Raw genomic sequence first — 23,594 nt, forward strand, 5'->3', positions numbered from 1 at the left:
CCAGCCCGAGGACGTGCTGTGCTTCACCGGGGGGGAATGTAGCGCCCCGAGGGTTCGGCCGCTACAGGGGTATTGCACCTCAGCCAGAGGTGTGATATCCCACTCCCAGGTAAGGATGGAGTGTGGACCAGGGCTCAGTTAGCTGCATACAGCACACTCACCCCATTTCCGAGGGACAGCTCAACGGTGCTCCCATTAGACAGAAATGCAGGCACGACAGACCATGTCCCCGGCTGGAGTGGGGAGGGAGGAGGAAAACCCGGTGATGTAAGAGCAGATAGGGGTTGGTTCCTGAGCATAGGAAGCAGCTCATTGGTTGCTGGTCACCTGAGCTCACACTCTAGGGGAAGGTATAAAAGGTGGGCACCATCTTAGTTCTGGGTCAGTTGAGAAGTTCAGTGAGAGGAGAAGACTGGGAGTGGAGGCTCTGTAGGAGCGCCGCTCGGAGGAGGGCCTAGAGAAGTGGCCGGGAAAGGAGGAGAAGAAGGAACAGGAGCTGAAGGAACAGGAGAAGAAGGAACAGGAAAGAAGGAGAGGAGACAGAGAAACAGGAGGGCTCAGGAACAAGAAGGTGGAAGGGACCCTAAGAATCCACGAGAATACCGGGTGAAGGGTCAGGCAGATTAAGGGTACCGGATCCCAAGTTGGTGGAGGAGAAACTACCCTCAGCCAAAGACCGGAGGTCGTGATCATTTATTTGTGCGACACCTCATCAAACCTGCTAGGAAGGCACCATATAGGACAGCGGGGAACGGGGCCCACGTTTACCCGCGCAGATCCGCGGTAGCTGGACAAAAGTGGGTCACTGGTGAGGCAGGCCAGAGGAAGGATTGAAGGGGGTCCTGAGCCATACTTCTGAGCTGCCTGGGAGTTGACCGAGCCCCACACCTGGTGGACGCAGCATGGCTCGGGCGGTCACTACCTGTACAGAGGTGACCCGGAGCACATGAACTGTGAGTAAAAGACATTGGATTGCAGTATGTTGTCTGTGTACTCTTTCGCCCCTCCAGCATTATCAGCACTGGGACTCTCACCACCATCACCCCCACCATCCACTACACTGCCCTGGGTCTGCACTCTTCCCGTGGGGAGTTACACCACCTTGGCTGCACACACCATCAGCCCCAGCGGTCTGCCTTGCAGCGGCGGTTCATAATAACCGCAATCCACGGGTGGCGTAGTCGGACATTATCAACAGCACATAACAGACTACCACTGGTCTGACCACCCTGAGCCGCGGGTCCGGGCCGCCACTACTACCCCCATCGTTCCCCTATTGCCCGGATCCGCGTGCCCCACGGCCCAGGGGGTGAGTCATATCCAGTTCAAACTGCTAAGCCATCCATACAAAACCTACAAAGCCGTCCATAATCTGTCTCCTCCATATATCTCCGAACTAATCTCACGATATCTTCCAACACGTAACCTCCGGTCCTCCCAAGACCACCTTCTCTCCTCCACACTCATACGTTCCTCTCCCAATCGCCTTCAAGACTTCTCCCGAATCTGGAATAATGTGCCTCAACACATCTGACTATCTGCCACAATTATAACCTTCAGATGGAACTTGAAAACCTACCTCTTCAGGAAGGCTTAGAGCCTGCAGTGACCTTGCTGCCACCTCACCACCACTGAAGCTGCGGCCATCCCCTATCCTAATGTCTCCTTCCCCACTGTAGAATGTAAACACGCAAAGGCAGGGCCCTCTGTACCACTCTGTCACTGTTAGTTTGTTCATCGTGTTTTATATTTGTATCCTGTATGTAACCCCTTCTCATGCTCAGCACCACGGAAACAATGGTTCTCTAAAAATTATAACTATTAAAACTATATATTTCATATAAACAGACATATAAATACAGTTAAGAAAATAAGTATTTGATCCCTTGCTGTTTTTGTCAGTATGCCCACTGACAAAGACATGAACAGTCTACAATTTTAAGGGTAGGTTAATTTTAACATTGAGAGATAGAATATCCCCCCAAAAAATCAAGAAAATCACATTGTATAAATTAGATACCGTATTTTTCGGACTATAAGACAAACTTTTTTCCTCCAAAATTTTGGAGGAAAGTGGGGGGTGCGTCTTATAGTCCGAATACTATATACATGGCTGTGCGTGGTGGTGGGTGTGGGGGAGCGGCAGCGGGGGATCAGCGTGGCACAGGAGGCAGCAGCCGCCTGCTGCAGCCTACGCTGTGCCTGCTACTAAAGAAAATGAATATTCCCTGCTCCCCACGCCCATGGGCGTGGAGAGCAATGAATATTCATTTTCCTTAATAGCCGGCACACTGGAGCCGCAGCGCGGCTCCTGCTGCCGCTCTGCGGTCTGTGTGCCTGCTGTTAAAGCTCATGAATATTCCCTACAACCCACTCCCATGGGTTGTAGTGAATATCCATGGTCTTTAATAGCAGGCACACTGACCACAGAGTGGCAGCAGGAGCCGCGCTGCGGTACAGTGTGCCGGCTATTGAACAGACTGAATGGTCACTGCTCCCCACGCACAGAGTCCCGGCGTGGGGAGCAGTGACTATTCCAGCACAGCGTCTCACACTGTGTGAGGGAGCATGGCAGGGACACCATGCGCGCCCTGTATTGCTTGGCTCACACAGTTAGAGTGTCGGCAGCAGAGCGGGACTGCGCTGGAGGAGAGAGGAGGTGAGTATGATTGTTTATTTTTTTTTTGTAGGCAGCGTGATGGGGCTCAGAGGTTGCCATGCATACCAGGATGGGGGCTCAGAGGGTGCCATGAATACTAGGATGGGGGCTCAAGGGGTGCCATGTATACCAGGATGGGGGCTCAAGGGGTGCCATGCATACCAGGATGAGGGCTCAAGGGGTGCCATGGATACCAGGATGGGGGCTTAAGGGGTGCCATGCATACCAGGATGGTGGCTCAAGGGGTGCCATCATACCAGTATGGAGGCTCAAGGGGTGCCATACATACCAGGATGGGGGCTCAAGGGGTGCCATACATACCAGGATGGGGGCTCAAGGGGTGCCATGCATACCAGGATAGGGGTTCAACTGGTGCCATGCATACCAGGATGGGGGCTCAAGGGGTGCCATGCATACCAGGATGGGGGCTCAAGGGGTGACATGCATACTAGGATGGGGGCTTAAGGGGTGCCATGCATACCAGGATGGGGGCTCAAGGGGTGCCATGCATACCAGGATGGGGGCTCAAGGGGTGCCATGCATACCAGGATGGGGGCCCAAGGGGTGCCATGCATACCAGTATAGGGGCTCAAGGGGTGCCATACATACCAGTATGGGGGCTCAAGGGGTGCCATATATACCAGGATGGGGGTTCAACTGGTGCCATGCATACCAGGATGGCCAGGATGGGGGCTCAAGGGGTGCCATGCATACCAGGATGGGGGCTCAAGGCGTGCCATGCATACCAGGATGGGGGCTCAAGGGATGCCATGCATACCAAGATGGGGGTGTAACATCCCTGGCGGCATGCTTGCATAGTGCACCACCTCCCACTATGCAAGACCGCAATCTTACCTGTCAGTCCAGCCTACAAACCTTGCTCCAGTTCATGCTGTGTGCATGTCTCTTGACTGACTGCTTAGGGCGGCGGCCCGGTTACTTCCTGATTCTTATAGCTGCTGTGGGCGCACCCCTAATGCGTCTCCAGCCTATTGCTGTGAGTCACTGGATATTTAAACCCCCTCCACCCAGAAGGAGGGGCCCGAGCAACACCTTCACTCAGTTAGTCTTTGCTACTGAATTGCCAGGTCCAGTCCTGTTTCTAGTCTGTTTCCGCCACTCTGGGGGCTGCATACCCAGACCTGTTATCTCTGACTTCTAGTCTGTTTCCGCCACTCTGGGGGCTGTATACCCAGGCCTGTTACCTGTGACTTCTAGTCTGTTTCCGCCACTCTGGGGGCTGTATACCCAGGCTCGTTCTTGCATCTCATTGCAGTAGCAGTTCCTGTCTGAACTGTATCCTAGCCAGTTACCTGTTTGTCTCTATGTCCGTACCTTCCCTTTTCCTGCAGTATCTAAACCTGCACCTAACTCCAACTCGTTGTCTCTGTACTTCTGTTTGTGAGTTTTGTGTCCACTTGCTACTTCATAGGAAGTACCTTGTGTGTATCTGGTTCTGCTTGTCCCTTTTCCCTTCCTCCGTATCTTCCTCCTGTGTTCTAGCCATCTTCCTGTATTTTCCAGTCTGTTCCATGTGAACAGAGCCCTGTCCTCTCTGCCTTGTCCACCGCACCTGCGGTTTCGCTCCGCTCTGTCTTGCCCACCGCTCCGGTGGTTTCTCTCTGCTCTGACTTGCCCACCGCTCCAGCGGCTTCCCTCTGCTCTGCCTTACCCACCGCTCCGGCGGCTTCCCTCTGCTCTGCCTTACCCACCGCTCCGGCGGCTTCTCTCTGCTCTGACTTGCCCACTGCTCCGGCGGCTGCTCTGCCTTGCTCACTGCACCAGCGGCTTCTCTCAGCTCTGACTTGCCCACCGCTCCAGCGGCTTCCCTCTGCTCTGCCTTACCCACCGCTACGGCGGCTTCTCTCTGCTCTGCCTAGCCCACCGCTACGGCGGCTTCTCTCTGCTCTGCCTTGTCCACCGCACCTGCGGTTTCTCTCTGCTCTGCCTAGTCCACCGCTGGGGCGGTTCCGCTCTGCTCTGCCTTGCCCACCGCACCTGCGGTTTTCTCTCCGCTCTGCTTGCTCACCGCACCAGCAGTTCCTCTCTGCTCCGTCTTGTCCTCCGCTCCGGCGGTTTCGCTTTACTCTGCTTGTCTACCGCATCTGCGGCTCTGTACCTGTCTCCCAGTCTGTACTGGACCCTATCCAGCCTGCGCTCTAACCTGCTAGTACCTCCCTGTCTGCACTCCAGCCTTGCTTGCCAGTTTCTCCCTGTCTGCATACCAGCCGTACTTGCAAATACCCACCTGCCTGTATGCCAGTCTAACCTGCCTGTTCCTGCATTCCCCGGTGTGGGTCAACAACTGTGACCGGGGTCTGACCTGGAGTCGCACCTGGTCCCTCTGCTCGGTTCCTCCTTGGACCACGGAGTCGACTAAGCCGCCGTGCGACCTTGGTCGGATTGGGTTGATACTTAGTTACGCCCCTCCAGGCACTCCTCGGTTCATGGTACAGTGGGATCACTAATCACGCTCACGCCAGTCAGTCCGGGCATGAGCGTAACAGGGGGCTCAAGGGGTGTCATGCATACCAGGATGGGGGCTCAAGGGGTGTCATGCATACCAGGATGGGGGATAAAGGGGTGCCATGCATACCAGGATGGAGGATATTAACAGAATTGGGGGACATTACCCCAATACCAGTGTCAGCAGCAGACCCCCTCCCCCATAACAAGGCATCATGACCACATTTGTTGCTTAAATATTTTTTTCCTATTTTCCTCCTTTAAAACCTAGGTGCGTCTTATAGTCTGAAAAATACGGTAATTTTTTTTTTGCATTTTGCAGTGAGAAATAAGTATTTGATCCCCTACAAACCATTATGAGTTCTGGCTCCTACAGACCAGTTAGACGCTCCTAATAAACTCGTTAACTGCATTTAAGTCAGCTGTCTTACATAGTCACCTGTATAAAAGACTCCTGTCCACAGACTCAATTAATCAGTCAGACTCTAACTTCTACAACATGGGCAAGATCAAAAAGCTTTTGAAGGATGTCAGGGACAAGATCATAGACCTGCACAAAGCTGGAATGGGCTACAAAACCATAAGTAAGACGCTGGGTGAGAAGGAGACAACTGTTGGTGCAATAGTAAGAAAATGGAAGAAATAAAAAATGACTGTCAATCAACATCGATCTGGGGCACCATGCAAAATCTCACCTTGTGGAGTATCCTTGATCATGAGGAAGGTGAGAGATCAGCCTACAACTACATGGAGGGAACTTGTTAATGATCTCAAGGCAGCTGAGACCACAGTCACCAAGAAAACCATTGGTAACACATTACGCCTTAAAGGTTTAAAATCCTGCAGTGCCCGCAAGGTCCCCCTGCTCAAGAAGGCACATGTGCAGGCCCGTCTGAAGTTTGCCAATGAACACCTGGATGATTCTGTGAGTTATTGGGAGAAGGTGCTGTGGTGAGATGAGACAAAAATTGAGCTCTTTGGCATTAACTCAACTCGCTGTGTTTGGAGGAAGAAGAAGGATGAGCACAACCCTAAGAACATCGTCCCAACCTTGAAGCATGGTGGGGGAAACATTATACGTGGGGGTGCTTTTCTGCAAAGGGGACATGACGACTGCACCGTACTGAAGGGAAGATGGATGGGGTCATGTATCGCAAGATTTTGGCCAACAACCTGCTTCCCTCAGTAAGAGCGTTGAAGATGGGTCGTGGCTGGGTCTTCCAGCAAGACAATGACCCAAAACTTTCAGCCAAGGCAACAAAGGAGTGGCTCAAAAAGAAGCACAGTAAGGTCATGGAGTGGCCTAGCCACTCCCATAAAAAACTTATGGAGGGAGTTGAAGCTCTGAGTTGCCAAGCGACAGCCTCAAAATCGTAATGATTTAGAGATAATCTGCAAAGAGGAGTGGACCAAAATTCCTCCTGACATGTGCGCATACCTCATCATCAACTGCAAAAAATGGCTGACTGCTGTATTTGCCAACAAGGGTTTTGCCACCAAGTATTAAGTGTCGTTTGCCAGAGGGATCAAATACTTATTTCTCACTGCAAAATGCAAATAAATTTATCTAATTTATACAATGTGATTTTCTTGATTTTTTTGGGATATTCTATCTCTCAATGTTAAAATTAACCTAACCTTAAAATTATAGACTGTTCATGTCTTTGTCAGTGGGCAAACTTACAAAAACAGCAAGGGATCAAATACTTATTTCCTTCACTGTATAAACAAACATAGATATACACACATATCAAGGATGTTTTTACCTTCCCCCGGCTTGTCTTCTGCCTGGCCCATATGCTTCTTTGAAGCTCCTCTCCAGCGTGAATCGGCAGTGCAGGGCTTGCTGCATGATGTCACTTTAGCAGACACGGCCGTGCACCACGCCGTGTCTACTAGATGTGACGTGGCTGGGCCGGAACAAAAACAAGATTAAAGGTGCAGTGCCGCCCCAGCCGAAGAAGAAGCAGCCGGCCTAGCGTCCCTGCAAAGCTGCAGGGAATTGGCCAAAGGGGCATATGTCCCTCTGCCCCTCTGCCCAACCCACCCCTGCACAAAGAGCAGTGTGACCTGGAGAGTCTGCAGAGTGAACTCAGTGATCGCAGTCAGCCTGGATAAATGGTGAATGCAGTGATAGCAGTCAGCCTGAACAAATGGTGAATGCAGTGATTGTAGTCAGTCTGCATAAACAGTGAACGCAGTTATCGTAGTCAGTCAGCAGAAAAAGTGAAGGCTAAGAACGCAGTCAGCCAGCACACCAAGTTAAAACTGTCAACCAACGCGAACAGTGAACGCAGTTAGCCAGCACAAACAGTGAATGAAGTCAGCCAGCACAAAAAGTGAACCCAGTCAGCTAACAAAAAGAGAATGCAGTGCACACAGTCAGCCAGCCAGCACAAAAAGTGAACAAAAAGTCAGCACTTTTGTGTGATTCAATTTTTGAATTAGAGCAGACGCAGCCAGTACTTAGCATAGGGAGCAGTCCATCTTAGACTCTGAGGTATGGCACACTACCCTACTACCCAGGGACAGTTCTCTTAGCCCTACCACCCAGAGATGGCTCTCTTAGCCCTACTACCCAGGAACAGCTCTCTCAGCCCTACTACCCAGGAACAACTCTCTTAGCACTACTACCCAGGAACAGCGCTCTTAGCCCTACTACCCAGGAACAGCGCTCTTAGCCCTACTACCCAGGAACAGCTCTCTCAGCCCTACAACCCAGGAACAGCTATCTTAGCCCTACTACCCAGGAACAGCTCTCTTAGCCCTACTACCCAGGAACAGCGCTCTTAGCCCTACTACACAGGAACAGCTCTCTTAGCCCTACTACCCAGGAACAGCGCTCTTAGCCTTACTACACAGGAACAGCTCTCTCAGCCCTACTACCCAGGAACAGCTCTCTTAGCCCTACTACCCAGGAACAGCTCTCTTAGCCCTACTACCCAGGAACAGCTCTCTCAGCCCTACTACCCAGGAACAGCTCTCTCAGCCCTACTACCCAGGAACAGCTCTCTTAGCCCTACTACCCAGGAACAGCTCTCTTAGCCCTACTACCCAGGAACAGCTCTCTCAGCCCTACTACCCAGGAACAGCTCTCTTAGCCCTACTACCCAGGAACAGCGCTCTTAGCCCTACTACACAGGAACAGCTCTCTTAGCCCTACTACCCAGGAACAGCTCTCTCAGCCCCACAACCCAGGAACAGCTATCTTAGCCCTACTACCCAGGAACAGCTCTCTTAGCCCTACTACTCAGGAACAGCGCTCTTAGCCCTACTACACAGGAACAGCTCTCTTAGCCCTACTACCCAGGAACAGCGCTCTTAGCCCTACTACACAGGAACAGCTCTCTCAGCCCTACTACCCAGGAACAGCTCTCTTAGCCCTACTACCCAGGAACAGCTCTCTTAGCCCTACTACCCAGGAACAGCTCTCTCAGCCCTACTACCCAGGAAGAACTCTCTTAGCACTACTACCCAGGAACAGCGCTCTTAGCCCTACTACCCAGGAACAGCGCTCTTAGCCCTACTACCCAGGAACAGCTCTCTCAGCCCTACAACCCAGGAACAGCTATCTTAGCCCTACTACCCAGGAACAGCTCTCTTAGCCCTACTACCCAGGAACAGCGCTCTTAGCCCTACTACACAGGAACAGCTCTCTTAGCCCTACTACCCAGGAACAGCGCTCTTAGCCTTACTACACAGGAACAGCTCTCTCAGCCCTACTACCCAGGAACAGCTCTCTTAGCCCTACTACCCAGGAACAGCTCTTTTAGCCCTACTACCCAGGAACAGCTCTCTCAGCCCTACTACCCAGGAACAGCTCTCTCAGCCCTACTACCCAGGAACAGCTCTCTTAGCCCTACTACCCAGGAACAGCTCTCTTAGCCCTAATACCCAGGAACAGCTCTCTCAGCCCTACTACCCAGGTACAGCTCTCTTAGCCCTACTACCCAGGAACAGCGCTCTTAGCCCTACTACACAGGAACAGCTCTCTTAGCCCTACTACCCAGGAACAGCTCTCTCAGCCCCACAACCCAGGAACAGCTATCTTAGCCCTACTACCCAGGAACAGCTCTCTTAGCCCTACTACTCAGGAACAGCGCTCTTAGCCCTACTACACAGGAACAGCTCTCTTAGCCCTACTACCCAGGAACAGCGCTCTTAGCCCTACTACACAGGAAGAGCTCTCTCAGCCCTACTACCCAGGAACAGCTCTCTTAGCCCTACTACCCAGGAACAGCTCTCTTAGCCCTACTACCCAGGAACAGCTCTCTTAGCCTTACTACCCAGGAACAGCTCTCTTAGCCCTACTACCCAGGAACAGCGCTCTTAGCCCTATTACCCAGGAACAGCTCTCTCAGCCCTACTACTCAGAGACAGCTCTCTTAGCCCCACTAGCCAGGTACAGTTCTTTTAGCCCTACTACCCAGGAACAGCTCTCTTAGCCCTACTACCCAGGAACAGCGCTCTTAGCCCTACTACACAGGAACAGCTCTCTTAGCCCTACTACCCAGGAACAGCTCTCTCAGCCCCACAACCCAGGAACAGCTATGTTAGCCCTACTACCCAGGAACAGCTCTCTTAGCCCTACTACCCAGGAACAGCGCTCTTAGCCCTACTACACAGGAACAGCTCTCTTAACCCTACTACCCAGGAACAGCGCTCTTAGCCCTACTACACAGGAACAGCTCTCTCAGCCCTACTACCCAGGAACAGCTCTCTTAGCCCTACTACCCAGGAACAGCTCTCTTAGCCCTACTACCCAGGAACAGCTCTCTTAGCCCTACTACCCAGGAACAGCTCTCTTAGCCCTACTACCCAGGAACAGCGCTCTTAGCCCTACTACCCAGGAACAGCTCTCTCAGCCCTACTACTCAGGGACAGCTCTCTTAGCCCCACTAGCCAGGTACAGTTCTTTTAGCCCCACTACCCAGGGACAGTGCTCTTAGCCCTACTACCAAGAACATCTCTCTTAGCTCTACTACCCAGGGACAGCTCTCTTATAACCATACTACCCAGTGGCAGCTCTCTTAGTCCCTGGCTAGTTTGTGCATTGCAGTCTGTGCTTGAACCATGTTGCACAGATGTCTGCATGAGCCCTTACAATTACAAGCAGCCCTTTGAAGTCAACCATAATGCTGATATGGCCCTTGGTGAAAATGAGTTTGACCCCGTGTTAGAAACAGATGCCAGCTATGTAACGCAGCCAACATCTACCATGTGTAGAGTGGGCTCAACTCCTGAGACCATTCCACATCTTCAGCTTGCTCCATGATGAATATACTCCATAAATGTAGAGTTACCAAGGCTTAGTTTTTAGGCAGGGATCTCAGGGGGCAGCATCCTGCCTCCCCTGGAGAGACACTTTAGACTGCCGCTTGAGGCGAGATGCTCATCTTATCTGATTACAGAAGCGGCCATGATGATAGGTCAAATGTACATGCTTGGTAATAATAGCAGAGTGTGATATTTATTATCCATTTAGGATTTTTCCAACATTCACCTTGCCCCATTAAATACAACTCACCTATGCACATATTAGGACTATGTATTGTGTAATGTAAATTGATTACAGTATCTGAGCCATTTGCAACCAATAATTGATGACAACAGCCTGCGACAGCCAGTCAACAATTTCTTAAGTTCATGAGCTGCTATATAAAAGAAATGTGATGAATTCTGCCAACTACCCCCCAAGACTCCTAATGAGGCCAATAAACAAAAATTCCGCTCCCCGCTGGGACCCCCACATATTTCCTGGATATATCTTACCAAGAGGGCTCCGTCTAGGCTGTGGAATGCCCAGGACAGATTGTGGCATGTGGAGCTGGAGACATCAGACTGTCCCCTCATGCTTATTTGGCTGTAAGCTTGACTTGTAACATCTTTAGTGCTGGTCTAAATTAGCAATGCATGGATACAACAAATTAGATCCAGTTTGTTTTTACTTCTTTTAGAAACATTCATTGTTGAAATTTCAGCAGATCAGTTAACTGTATGATTTCAAACTCTGCAAAAAATCATGCATCATGAGAAAATCCCATAGATAAATAACCCTATAGTGCTGCGAAAGATCAAGACTGGACAAACCAAAGTGTTGAACAACATGGTTGCGTTAAGAGAACTGTGGTCATCTTTTGACTACATAAACAGCTCGCTGTGACACATGCAGGGATACAACTGATTAATCTTAAATTATATGGAAACGTTTGGGGGGGGGGGGCATTTTTTTACTTGAATGCATATAATTTGGTCTAAAAATCATTTTTTCAATTGGATTTCATTACAAAATTTGCACTGGTAGCCTTTTATAACCTGGGGCACAGTACATTGCTGCCTGCAGATTACATAACTGTTATCGGTGAGTGAGCTCGTTCTGAGGGAGAGTTTATAACTTTTAGAGCTCGCTCACACGGCTGTAGATTATTCATGCGAGAAAATTGGGTCAATTATGCTAATGACACTCAGCTCAAATTCTGTCAGAGTTTGATCCGAGTGTCATTTTAGAGTGATTATATTCTCTCACATGCGAGAATTGTATCACAGGCGTGGAGAAGACGGATTACTTAATTTCTCCATCTTCTCCATTGTCTCTGTCTGCGTAAATTGGACTGCTCTTGGATGACATCCGAGTGCAGTCCGAAGTTTTCCACTCACCCATAGACTTGTATGGTTGCGCATGATCCGATTATCAGATCCATTCACAGCATGCTGCAATTGTTTTCTCATGCTGAATCGGCATGAGAAAAAGAGAAAAAAAATCGCAGATTTGCACTGCCCCATAGTGCTATCCAATAAAACATCGCATAGTGCTAGGCTGTGTTGTACGCTTGTGCCAGCGAGCACTTATCTTTCTTCTCCTGTGCTCCTCTTAACTATTTTGTGACCATATGAAAGTTGACCTGAGCTTTGTGGTCATAAATCAGCTGAGAGGAGCTCCGAAAAAGGAAGATAAAAGTTATAAACTGTCTGGACAGAACAAGCGCACTCTCGGATTCTCAGTTACCTTGTTCTGCAGCCAGCAAAAGAGCGACACAGAGGTTTTAAAAGGAAAACATATTTAATGATACCAAATTGAAAAAAATGATTTTTAGCTAAAAACTTAGAAAACTGTTCAATTTACAGTACATCCACACTCCCCCATACACATGAAAGCTTGGCGTGGCTTAGCATGCATGTTTCCAATGGGAGAAGTGGAGTAAGCGGCAGCCAGACATCTCTGATGACCGTTTCTCTCCCATTAAATCAAAAGAATCAGGTGTTGAAGTTTAATGTGTCTGACCCTTCTCTCCCCTGATATTATCAGTTGGGCGGAGGCATGAAGCCCTTGTACAAGTTAGATGATTGGCCGATTTAAAGGGATTTGGATGACTTTTCTCCAATGTGCATGGAGTTCTCCTGACTATAGGCACCTACTGCATATGTAAAATATGCAACACAATAACCATTGAGTAGACAGGCAACATGGTCACTGTGATTTTTACATTTCACACTATTTTACAATATTTTTCTCCATTATACTCTCCACTTAGTAATTTGTAGAGTAACTGAATGCCTTTTAGTGTTGAAACATAAGGATGGAAGTTTATGTTTAACACAACTTACAATTAAGAATAATCGCTGCCCCTTTGTGTCGTAGCAACCAAAAATACATTACAAAACAACTTCTGTCATGGTTTAAGAACTTTTACATATAGATCTGCAAATGTTACATGATCCCTCTCATTATTGCATGAACTTTCATTTTAGAGTTGCGTGTTCTTTTAATCCCTGAGTAATGTTTGCCTAATGCCAACTTCCTGGGGTTAGACCAAGCAATGATAGTTTATATCCAAATTAAACAAACTGTGTCCTCCTAGATGGTCACATACGGGAGAATTCCAAGGCGAGTTGAATGCGACCCAATTAAATCCAGATGTGGAAAACCATGCAGACCTCTAGGAAGTTGTAAAAACAGCTCCCACCAGTGCAGATCACTCACTCTCGTTCTTCAGAAATGCATATTAAATGCCTTTCACCCAGCAGGGGACACAGAACCTCTCTGACAAAGTGGTCCTGTTCCTCTAAAGATCGAGTTCTCTACCTTTGGACATGATTTAGTCAATTCCCTAAATGACAGCGTTTGAAAACATTTCTAGCAACTCAATATTCTGCTATTGTTAATTGTGTACTAGATACGGCTGAAAAAATCTTGCAGAAATTACATAAGAATCACATTAACTCATATTGAGAAGCTGATACATTTCTGCAAAGTACACGGCTGGTTCTCCTGTAATCTAATACAGTGGCTCAGTGGGCAGGTGTGGAAATTCCCCCAGTGTTGGGTATAGATAAGTCAATTTTTATGGCCAGCATACATACAGTGGAGAAAACAAGTATTGGATACACTGCCAATTTTGCAAGATTTTCCACCTACAAAGAATGGAGAGGTCTGTAATTTTTATTGTAAATACACTTCAACTGCAAGAGACAGAATCTAAAAAGAAAAAAAAAGCAAAAAGCAAAAACATGTATGATTTTTATATAATTAATTTGCATTTTATTGCATGAAATAAGTATTTGATACAATAGAAAAACAGAACATAATATTTGGTACAGAAACCTTTGTTTGCAATTACAGAGGTCAAACGTTTCCTGTTTCAGGACTGTCGCTGGGCAACATTGAGTTTCAGCTCCCTCCAAAGATTTTCTATAGGGTGGGTTCAGCACTGGAGACTATCTAGGCCACTCCAGGACCTTAAAATGCTTCTTAAGGAGCCACTCCTTAGTCGCACTGGCTGTGTGCTTCGAGTCATTGTGATGCTGGAATACCCAGTCACTACCCATCTTCAATGCTCTTACTGAGGGAAGGAGGTTGTTGACCAAAATCTAGCGATACATGACCCTATCCATCCTCCCTTCAATACGGTGCAGTCGTCCTGTCCCCTTTGCAGAAAAGCACCCCCAAAGTATGATGTTTCCTCCACCATGCTTCATGGTTGGGACGATGTTCTTGGGGTTGTACTCATCCTTCTTTTTCCTCCAAACAAGGCGAGTGGAGTTCATACCAGAAAGTTACATTTTGGTCTCATCTGACCACATGACCTTCTCCCATGCCTCCTCTGAATCATCCAGATGGTCAATGACAAACTTCAAACGGACCTTGACATGTGCTGGCGTGAGCAGGGGGACCTTGAGTGCCCTGCAATATTTTAATCCATAACGGCGTAGTGTGTTACTACTGGTAATGTTTGGGACTGTGGTCCAAGCTCTTTTCAGGTAATTGACTGGATCCTCCTGTGTAGTTCTGGGCTGATTCCTCACCTTTCTCAGAATCATCCTTACCCCACGAGGCGAGATCTTGCATGGAGCCCCACACAAAGGAAGATTGACAGTCATCTTGTGTTTCTTCCATTTTCTAATAATTGTGCCAACACTTGTTGCCTTGTCACCAAGCTGCTTGCCTATTGTCTTGTAGCCCATCCCAGCCTTGTGCAATTTTGTCCCTGTTGTCATTAGACAGCTCTTTGGTCTTGGCCATGGTGGAGAGGCTAGAGTGTGATTGATTGAGTGGGTGGACAGATGTCTTTTATAAAAACAGGTGCAATTAATACAGGTAATGAGTGCAGAGTAGGAGGGCTTCTTAAAGTAAAACTAACAGGTCTGTGAGAGCCAGAATTCTTGCTGGTTGGTAGGTGATCAAATAATTATTTCATGCAATAAAATGCAATTTAATTATTTAAAAATCATACAATGTGATTTTCTGTTTTTTTCTTTTTAGATTCTGTCTCTCACAGTTGAAGTGTACATGCTATAAAAATTACAGACCTCTCCACTCTTTGTAGGTGGGAAAACTTGCAAAATTGGCAGTGTATCAAATACTTATTTTCCCCACTGTAGCTATGAGACTAAAGCCGTCATACACATTAGGCTAAAGTTGGTAGAACTCCCCAATGCCGACTGATTCGGTCGACAGTCTAACGGGTATGGAGATCCCCGGACAGATGTTTGCTGGAGACATTAAGGAGCTCTTATTTTGGACTGTGGATAACTTTGTTCTCCCAGAGATAAGCCGTCACTAGAGATGTCTGGCAGTGTCTCTCTCATAGAGAACACAGTAGCGATCAGCAGAGCAAGCACTCTTGAGTATGGGAGAGATGACTGAGATAGATGCTGGCCGAACTATGCTCTATGACTAAGGGCGCAGTAGGCACCAGAGACGAGTCAAAGAGGTTCCTGTACCACATCATTCCCATGTGGAATTTTTAATGCCATGCATCTTTAATAAAGCTTGAAGAATTTTTTATTATTGGAGGTGCCTATCCATTCTTTTTTTTGTTGGTTGGACATTTCTGGTTTGTCATCAGTATCGGAATGGCACTCCTGAAGATAAAGACAGGTGTTTTCAAAATGTGAGCATGATCAGAATTTTTTTCTTGCTTTTCATGCTGTCCGAACTAACGTTCAGTTGACAGCCATCTAAGGTGTATGGGGAAGGGAGGTTTAAAGGAGCATTTACCCTGCACAATAATTGAGAACAAGCTCATTTCCCGATAATCATGCTGTGTGAACAGACCGCCAATTACTCAATGAAAAAATAAGATCCTAGTTTGTCGGGTGAAATGATCTTTTGGTTTGCCTAAAAGATCATTGTTCTTTGGTCATGGTCCTGTTTAAACAGAAACTTCTCTGATGGGAACTATGGCAGCCTATGTGCACTGAATGATCTATTACTGATCTTTCAGTACGCAGCATCTGAACCGTGGTCTGCCTGTCTAAACAGGCTAGTAAATGACCGCCAACTGGCAAACGTTGCTTATTGGCGATCAATTAATGAAAATGCACCCTTGGGCCTCATTCACATGTCTGTGTTGCATGTACGTGTTGTATCCATTATTTTCACTGATACAACAAGTATTAATTATAATGTATGGTGCTGTTCACATGTCCGTGAAAAACACAGAGACATGTCCATTTTTTCCCTGGAGCTTGGAAGAAAAGGGGCCATTTCAAGTCTATGGGTCCGTGAAAAACACATACGACACATGGATGGCATCTATGGCCTATCCGTGTGCTTTCCGTGTTTAACATTGCAAAGTACAGGAAAAACTTTGTGTCACTTATTTGTCCATCCGTGAAAAACACTGATGACAATGATGGTAAAAATGAACAAATGGACCATACACGGATGACACACTGATGGTAAAAACGGACACAATGGTGACACACTGATGAACAACACTGATTGACACCGGTACCATTCCTATTATTTTTCATGTACGTGTTTAAACATAGATGTGTGAATGAGGCCTCAAGCAGGATTTAATATTTTCACCTGGTGATGAAAAACCTTGCTTAAACTAGGAAAGTTTCTAAACTACATTACCTGTTCCAGACTTTCAATGTCAGCTCGGAATCCAGAAAGCAGAGACAGTTCCAGAACAGCCATGTTAGAAGCACCAGAATGGAGCCATCTGCATAAAAGAGAACCAACGTCAGAAAAGAACTGGAAGACATCAAGTACATCATAAACCTGTGCTAGTTCTGATCTCAGCTGAGAAGTGGATAAAAGTGTAGCAAGTCTGAATGTTCTGTGAGCAGGATATACCAGCAGCAGCTGCACAAATCCCTCCATTAGTTTGCCACATCATATCAGTCTGGAGTTCATGCTGTAATTCGGAATAGTTCACACAGCATTGCATAAACTGGATTCTATTGTATGCACAGCTAAGCTGAGAACAACACTGGCTACGTACAGGCTGCCCATGTCAAAATGTTAGGAGAATTCACAGACAGCAAACTATTTTCTCGAAAATGGTGTGGAATTGAAACACAAAATAAAACAAGTGAGCTTTATTAACCCAATAACCTTTATGCTATGTTCCCACGGAATGTATTTACTGCGGACCTCCAGCAGCACAATCCTGCAGTGATACCAGCATATACCACTCTGGATATCATTGCCAAAAAGGTGTGGGGAAGCCGCACATTTCACCCTTTCCATGAGACAGGGTCAACACTCGCACCTACAGTACGGACCAAAAGTTTGGACACACCTTCTCATTTAAAGATTTTTCTGTATTTTCATGACTATGAAAATTGTACATTCATACTGAAGGCATCAAAACTATGAATTAACACATGTGGAATTATATACTTAACAAAAAAGTGTGAAACAACTGAAAATATGTCTTATATTCTAGGTTCTTCAAAGTAGCCACCTTTTGCTTTGATGACTGCTTTGCACACTCTTGGCATTCTCTTGATGAGCTTCAAGAGGTAGTCACCGGAAATGGTTTTCACTTCACAGGTGTGCCCTGTCAGGTTTAATAAGTGGGATTTCTTACCTTATAAATGGGGTTGGGACCATCAGTTGTGTTGTGCAGAAGTCTGGTGGATACACAGCTGATAGTCCTACTGAATAGACTGTTAGAATTTGTATTATGGCAAGAAAAAAGCAGCTAAGTAAAGAAAAACGAGTGGCCATCATTACTTTAAGAAATGAAGGTCAGTCAGTCTGAAAAATTGGGAAAACTTTGAAAGTGTCCCCAAGTGCAGTTGCAAAAACCATCAAGCGCTACAAAGAAACTGGCTCACATGAGGACCGCCCCAGGAAAGGAAGATCAAGAGTCACCTCTGCTTCTGAGGATAAGTTTATCCGAGTCACCAGCCTCAGAAATCGCAGGTTAACAGCAGCTCAGATTAGAGACCAGGTCAATGCCACACAGAGTTCTAGCAGCAGACACATCTCTTCAACAACTGTTAAGAGGAGACTTTGTGCAGCAGGCCTTCATGGTAAAATAGCTGCTAGGAAACCACTGCTAAGGACAGGCAACAAGCAGAAGAGACTTGTTTGGGCTAAAGAACACAAGGAATGGACATTAGACCAGTGGAAATCTGTGCTTTGGTCTGAAGAGTCCAAATTTGAGATCTTTGGTTCCAACCATCGTGTCTTTGTGCGACGCAGAAAAGGTGAACGGATGGACTCTACATGCCTGGTTCCCACCGTGAAGCATGGAGGGGGAGGTGTGATGGTGTGGGGGTGCTTTGCTGGTGACACTGTTGGGGATGTATTCAAAATTGAAGGCATACTGAACCACCATGGCTACCACAGGATCTTGCAGCGGCATGTTATTCCATCCGATTTGCGTTTAGTTGGACCATCATTTATTTTTCAACAGGACAATGACCCCAAACACACCTCCAGGCTGTGTAAGGGCTATTTGACCAAGAAGGAGAGTGATGGGGTGCTACGCCAGATGACCTGGCCTAGACAGTCACCAGACCTGAACTCAATCGAGATGGTTAGGGGTGAGCTGGACCACAGAGTGAAGGCAAAAGGGCCAACAAGTGCTAAGCATCTCTGGGAACTTCTTCAAGATTGTTGGAATACCATTTCCGGTGACTGCCTGTTGAAGCTCATCAAGAGAATGCCAAGAGTGTGCAAAGCAGTCATCAAAGCAAAAGGTGGCTACTTTGAAGAACCTAGAATATAAGACATATTTTCAGCTGTTTCACACTTTTTTGCTAAGTATATAATTCCACATGTGTTAATTCATAGTTTTGATGCCTTCAGTGTGAATCTACAATTTTCATAGTCATGAAAATACAGAAAAATCTCAAAATGAGAAGGTGTGTCCAAACTTTTGGTCTGTACTGTATATCCGCACCTCGTGTCAGTTTAGGTTGCGGATATACAGTATATTTAGAGAAAACTCATGTACTTTGCTGCCATTGTAAAATGCAGCGTATTTTCCCGTATGTGAATAAGCAGGGGAAAATCCATTGTGTTTTTGCACTGTGAGAACTTAGACTAAAAGTAACTTGTTTAAATATAAATGATAGCAATTTATTATAGTTTGCAGGTTTTAATATAGACATATTACACAGCATTTTAACCTTGTGCACGCTTCCAAAGTGACTTTGAATTCGTGATGGTCTTGGTGTGAACCAGGATCATCGTCATCGGGAAGTGCTCTCTCTCTGAGAAGTGTCTCAATACGGCTAGCTTGTCTCCGATCCCTTTGTGGCTTTGGTTCTTTGAGATGGACTAAAAGCAGGAATGCTGGCTTCGTAACAGGGTCAGGAACATTGTAATGTACGTCAATCTGCAAAGCAAAAATCAAGGATCTGAATAAATTAAAGGAAACCTATCAGTATGATTTCACAACCCAAACTATTTATATGCGCATGTAGCTGAAGAGCTGTCTGTAGATCTGAAGCCTTTGTCTCTCCAGCATTATTCTCCGACCAGTGCCGTCTCCTCCTGTTAAACTAGCGACTTCTTAGCAGTAAGATACATAGAGGCTGTCAGTCAAGCAGGGGGAGGAAGCGATCAGTGGAAAATAGAGCTGGAGTGACAGAGGCTTCAGATCTACAGCCTTATTTGCATATCAATTCAAATGTTGATTTCTCAGTAATGGAGGAATGGACTGGCCATGTAAAGGTATTGCTGGATTTGTCTTTGAAAGATCTACATGCCCAAATAAAATCCTGCTGACAGATTCCCTTAAAGGGTTTGTCCACTACTTGGACAACCCCTTCTTGAACTAAATGTTTGGCCCCGATAAAATAAAAAAGCCTATACTAACCTCGGGTGCTGGCGCCATTCCAGCGGAGTAGGCACTCGCGGTCCCGGGGCTCTTGTGTCGTTGTTGTGACACGTGACCCCGGTGTCCAATCAGCACTGGCGTCACTGTCTCCGCCTTCGGACAAATCGAACATGAAGAGGAAGTCCAGGCTGCGGCTCATCTCTGACTTCCTCTTCATGTTCAATTCGACAGGAGGTGGGGACAGTGTCGCCAGCGCTGACGAGGGCCAACAGCTCGAAACACTGTGTCTGCAAATTGAGATTCTGATTTGGCTTTTATCCTAAATCATATTGCACGACTCGTTAAAGGGTTGATTGTGACTTGTAGGATTGCTGCTTCCAATAGGTGGCGCTATAGAGTTTAAGTCCTCCTTTTGTCTGAAGAGGCAATTTGCATATTAAATTTCCCAGAGGAGCATTGCACTGCGAATAAGCCTCCTTAACTTGACATGCCAGAGTCGGTATATCACTCTCCACAAGGAGAAACGTTACCCCTTAGAGCTCAGTCCAGAGCCGCTCATCTAGCCAAACCAGTTCTCATACTTTGCACTGACGAGGGCCAACAGCAAATTGTCTGCAAATTGAGATTCTGATTTGGCGTTTATCCTAAATCATATTGCACGACTCGTTAAAGGGTTGATTGTGACTTGTAGGATTGCTGCTTCCAATAGGTGACACTATAGAGTTAAGTTCAAGTCCTCTTTTTCTCTGAAGAGGCAATTTGCATAGTGGTGAAAAAAAAATCCAAAGTTTGTTAAAAAAAAAAAGTCGCCATTTTCCGAGACCCTTAGCATCTTCATTTTTTGGATCTAGGGCCGAGTGAGGGCTTATTTTTTGCGCGCCGAGCTGATGTTTTTGTTAATACCATTTTGGGGTGGGTAGATACAATGTTTTCCATGGGAGACTAGAAGCTGCGATGTTCTGATCACCTGTGTGTAGCAGAAATGCTCACTTGCTATGAGTGCTGACCACTGGGCGGAGCTCATAGCATCCCGGCAATGACAACTGCATTTAAATGTCCATGTGGTTTATTGTATGTAGGAGAAACTACTCAACTTGTCAAAGATCACATTTTAAAACAAAAATCCACTATAAGCTGTAAAAATTTGCTGTTACCAGTACCCTATCATTTCATTACCACAGGACACACCATTCCTCAGTTGTAATTTCAGGTTATAGAGCACATACCGATACGTTTATTAAAATGCCAAGAAGCGTTTTGGATCCATGAACTGCAGTCTCTTTCTCCTAGGGGCCTAAACAGGGATTATGACCTCCTATCTTTCATATAATCTTATGATGGTGTTAACATCCCATAAGCTTCATGGTACATGTATCTTGGTACTAGAATTCCTTTTCTTAAAATATTCATAAGAATCTTTTCTGTAGCTGACCATGACGATTGTTGACCTATATTCTTCATTACCATCAATGTATAATGATACCATGTCTGTGCATGACTTCCTTATGTTTATAATAATTTTTCAAGGATTTTTATTTTTTGTATGTATGCTATGTATATGGAATGATGTCATATTGTTTGATCTGGTATTATATTCACTGGTTCACTAAGCTCTTCTATTTTCTCCTTCTTTTAGAGCCAGACATACTGTTTATCTAACATGGTATCCCTCCAGAGTAGAGCACAGCATGTCTCCTGCTATGTAATGCCCTATACAAATACATAGTCTCTATTTCCTCTTTTTTTACTGTTGATGGGTTTCCACGTTACCGGTGAGACGCATACAGCCCGTGGCTGACACGCACGCCATCTGGATACTCACGTCAGGATCTGAGACAAACCTGTCCCATTCCTGTTTACCGATCTCCAGAGCAACCCTCACGTGACACCAATCCTGGGTCCTCGTCTCTTATCGGCAGAATTCTGATGTCACATATTGAAGCACGCCCCTTGGTTCTCATTGGACACACTACCGTGAGTCACTTGTTGCAGCACGCCTCTTATTTCACATTGGACACATCGCAGTAACTTGGGTTCCTATTAGGGGGTAGCTCTTTGATCCCACCCTTTCCCTTTAACTCCTGCACATGTCTTACAGCGCATGTCTGTACCAGCGGTGGACACCGTGTTCAGCACTTCCTAAGTTCTTAGAGAGTTAAACACAATCCTGGTATGTTAGGGTATGTGCGCATGTTCAGGATTTGAATGCAGAAAATGCTGCAAGGTTTCTGCATCTCTTAGTAGGAAAAACGCAGCAAAAACGCACCGTGTGCACATAGCCTTAATGTTACCTTGTCTAGAAGCTCACTTTTCGGACATATTTTCACTGCGATGTTTCTTTCCTAAGGTGCCTCTCTTTCCTTTCTTTTACAGACTGTGTGTCATACAATTGGATCTTAGGGTATGTTTCTGCACACATATATGAGAATATATGATGCCTAAATGTTGTTCTCTGCATCAATGATAATAATGAGTTCTAGTTAATGACTGTATAGACATCTATGTTAATGTCTGTCATATTGTAAATATGTTTTTGTCTTTATGCAGTACACTGAGGAAGGGCTAGTAGAGACCGAAACGTTTGTGAAACCCTTTTCTTTTGGATTGCATATTAAATTAATTTATGAGTTTTCATCTATTTTGAGTGCCAAGTTTTTTGCTCTTTATTCTAACGGGATTGGATCCTTCTTCTGCACCATTGAGCAGTAATGCTGTGGGTATTTTCAGTTGCACACAGTCAAGGCACCCAGTACCAGAGGCAACAAGACAATCCCAAAATATCTTTGAACCCCCACCATATTTGACTGTAGGTACTGGGTTCTTTTCTTTGTATGCCTCATTCCGTTTTTGGTAAACAGTATGATGTGCTTTACCAAAAAGATCTATCTTGGTCTCATTTGTCTTCAAGAAACTTTCCCAGAAGGATTTTAGATTACTCACGTACATTTTGGCAAACTGCAGTCTAGCTTTTTTTATGTCTCTGTGTCAGCAGTGGGGTTCTCCTGGGTCTCCTGCCATAGCGTTTCATTTCATTCAAATGTCGATGGATAGTTTGCGCTGACACTGAAGCACCCTGAGCCTACAGGACAGCTTAAATTTTTTTGGAATTTTAATTGGGGCTTCTTATTCACCATCCAGACTATCCTGCGTTGCAACCTTTCATCAATTTTTCTCTGCTGTCCACATCCAGGGAGATTAGCTACAGTGCCATGGGTTGTAAACTACTTGATTATGTTGCGCACCGTGGACAAACAAACATCAAGATCAAGATGGACTTGATACCTTGAGATTGTTGATATTTTCAACAATTTTGGTTCTTAAGTCCTCAGACAGTTCTCTTCTCCTTTTTCGGCTCTCCATGCTTAGTGTGGCACACACAGACACACAATGCAAAGATTGAGTAAACTTTTACCCTTTTTATCTGGTTTCAGGTGTGATTTTCATATTGCCCACACCTGTTACTTGCCAAAGGTGAGTTTGAACCCACACATATATACAACCCCTGGCAAAAATTATGGAATCACCGGGCTTGGAAGATGTTCATTCAGTTGTTTAATGTTGTTGAAAAAAAGCAGAGCACAGACATGGCACAAAACTAAAGTCATTTCAAATGGCAACTTTAGGGCTTTAAGAAATTCTAAAAAAAACAAGATTAAAAATGTGGTACTCAGTAAGGGTAATTTTTTTCAGACCAAGCAGAGGGAAAAAAATTATGGAATCACTCAATTCTGAGGAAAAAATTATGGAATCATGAAAAACAAACACACAAAAGAACACTATAATACATCACTAGTATTTTGTTGCACCACCTCTGGCTTTAATAACAGCTTGCAGTCTCTGAGGCATTGACTTAATGAGTGACAAACAGTACTCTTCATCAATCTGGCTCAAACTTTCTCTGACTACTGTTGCCAGATCAGCTTTGCAGGTTGGAGCCT

The 23,594-nt window shown here is 46.1% G+C and overlaps 1 protein-coding gene across 1 annotated transcript in view; it reads right to left on the reverse strand.

Annotated features, from left to right (window-relative positions):
- CPAMD8 (C3 and PZP like alpha-2-macroglobulin domain containing 8) overlaps positions 1 to 23,594 on the reverse strand; it is a 265,715-nt gene that overhangs the window by 48,640 nt on the left and 193,481 nt on the right. The window contains exons 35-36 of the mRNA XM_073656527.1: positions 19,004 to 19,212; positions 16,491 to 16,578 (exon numbers count right to left, since the gene is read on the reverse strand). Of these exons, the coding sequence (XP_073512628.1) occupies positions 16,491 to 16,578; positions 19,004 to 19,212 (297 nt within the window). The remainder of the gene's footprint in view (positions 1 to 16,490; positions 16,579 to 19,003; positions 19,213 to 23,594) is intronic.

The sequence above is a fragment of the Phyllobates terribilis genome, unplaced genomic scaffold, assembly GCF_046119375.1.
Source record: "Phyllobates terribilis strain yellow unplaced genomic scaffold, ASM4611937v1 Scaffold_1__5_contigs__length_1240528914, whole genome shotgun sequence".
Classification (NCBI taxonomy): Eukaryota; Metazoa; Chordata; class Amphibia; order Anura; family Dendrobatidae; genus Phyllobates; species Phyllobates terribilis.